This window comes from Aegilops tauschii, chromosome 3 (genome assembly GCF_002575655.3).
Source record: "Aegilops tauschii subsp. strangulata cultivar AL8/78 chromosome 3, Aet v6.0, whole genome shotgun sequence".
In the NCBI taxonomy this organism is placed as follows: domain Eukaryota; kingdom Viridiplantae; phylum Streptophyta; class Magnoliopsida; order Poales; family Poaceae; genus Aegilops; species Aegilops tauschii.
In genome coordinates, this window is record NC_053037.3 from 585,953,258 (window position 1) to 585,954,982 (window position 1,725).

The following is a 1,725-nucleotide window of genomic DNA, read 5'->3' on the forward strand; positions in this document are numbered from 1 at the left end:
TGAAAGACCATGTGGTTTCTGCTAATGGAAAATCAGAGGGGGCGACCCTTCTTTTGATTAAAAAATGAACTTTCTCTATGCAATTAAAAAATAAAATTTCTCTATTCAAACCCAGTTGAGAACAGTATTCATTATAAATCTGAAATAATCTTTTGGTAAAAATGGCTATCGCATTCTGTATCATAGCTAGCGAAACCGAAACAAAATAAACGTCTTAAGTATAATATCTCGTGAACGTGGATCAAATTAGGCAAGACAGCTAGAATAAAGGATGATTCAACTTGCAGGAAATTTGAACTTACGACTTACTAGCAGTACAATAAAGTTTACAGACTATCAGCCAGATTAATAGAAGAAACATTTTAGGTTGATTCATTCTTCCTTCCTGACCTCTTTGACCGCCTAGATGGTTTGGCGAGATGTTGGCGCTGACTCTCGAACCCCTTCTGGAAGTTCACCAACCGCCTGTATACATCGTAGGTGGCATACGCGTCCATGGAAGAATAATAGATGTTCTTCAAGGGCAAAGGCGCTTCTGCCCATATATGGTGGTCATCTTCTGTGATAGCGTCCTTCATCTTGTTGTAGCTGTGGTGGATGATGGAACCAGCGTAGTCAGCCAAGCCATACTTTGGCTTAATCGTCACTGGATCAGGCACTCTCCACATATTCTGGATATCCACAAAGTTTTATACCACCAGACCAACATGCTTGAGTTTTTTCTCGTCATTGTTGATGTCCACCCCAACAAAGGTGTACTCCTCGTCGAGCAGGAAGGCGGCAAGCAGGCCGCAGTGCTCATCAGCAACGCTTATGTGGTACACGAGGACGTAGATGCCAACGCATAACTGGACCACGGCCGCCATCTGTGTCGGACCACGAGGCCAGGTGTACTCCACATCCAGTGCAACTATCTTCTGGTCGTCGTTCCGCAGCCAGTATTTGAATCTGATAATGCAGTACTCAACACAGCTAGCCTTGTTCGTGTACTTCACACAAATTTTGGTATTTCCATCTGCCCTAGCAGCATAATCATTCTCGAACGCCATGCTGAAGGACTGTAATTGATGAAACCAGTTTAAGACATGAAGCATGACAATAACATGATAACAATAAACCGAGATGAATATGACGGCAGATAGTATAGGAATTCTGGCGCTATTGCAAGTTAATGTAAACAAGTGCATGAACAATTTAAACTAAACAAGTACTCCCTCTGTAAAGAAATCACTAAAGCAGTGAACCAAAAGTTGTTATATTTCCTTGCAGAGGGAGTATATGCGAATTAACAATCAAAATTTACGCTCTTGAAATATTTATCTAAACAGCTGCATCAACAATCAAGAATAAACATGTATCTATGAATTGTTCATCGCCCATGCAGATGAAACTGTGTGTACAAACTAAAGAAGCAGGAGAAAAACAAGAAATTGACAAGACAACGGACTAGATGTTGCATGCAGATGAATCTGTGTGCAAAATTCTCATAAGGCGACGGACTACATGTTGCAGGCAGATGAATCTGTGCGCACAAAATAAAGAAGCAGGAGAACAAGAAATTGACAAGAAGAAGGCCATCGTATGTGCTGCTACTGGAGAACTACTAACAAAATTGACAGGAAGGAGAACTCACCGTTCCAGAAGCCAGATTGTTGGGAGAGTGGGCGACGCAGAGGAAGAGGGAATCGAGAGGACATAGAGGCAGAGGAACCGTTTTTGGAGAGT

General features: G+C 42.0%; 1 protein-coding gene across 1 annotated transcript; it reads right to left on the minus strand.

Annotated features, from left to right (window-relative positions):
• Window positions 1–362: 362 nt before the first annotated feature.
• LOC123497684 (uncharacterized) lies at window positions 363–1,049 on the minus strand. Its single transcript, XM_045234363.2, has 2 exons — window positions 704–1,049; window positions 363–646 (listed from the first exon to the last, which is right to left on the minus strand). The coding sequence occupies exons 1-2, from the start codon at window positions 1,047–1,049 to the stop codon at window positions 363–365; spliced, it is 630 nt and encodes a 209-aa protein (XP_045090298.2).
• Between the last annotated feature and the right edge of the window lie 676 nt (window positions 1,050–1,725).

What these genes read in the sequence shown, in the direction of transcription:
- LOC123497684 (XM_045234363.2), bottom strand. Translation starts at nt 1,049, where the DNA reads ATGGCGTTCGAGAATGATTATGCTGCTAGGGCAGATGGAAATACCAAA. An exon ending in GAAAAAACTCAAGCATGTTG is followed by an intron (nt 647 to 703) that starts GTCTGGTGGTAT and finishes TGCCTGATCCAG; the next exon opens with TGACGATTAAGCCAAAGTAT.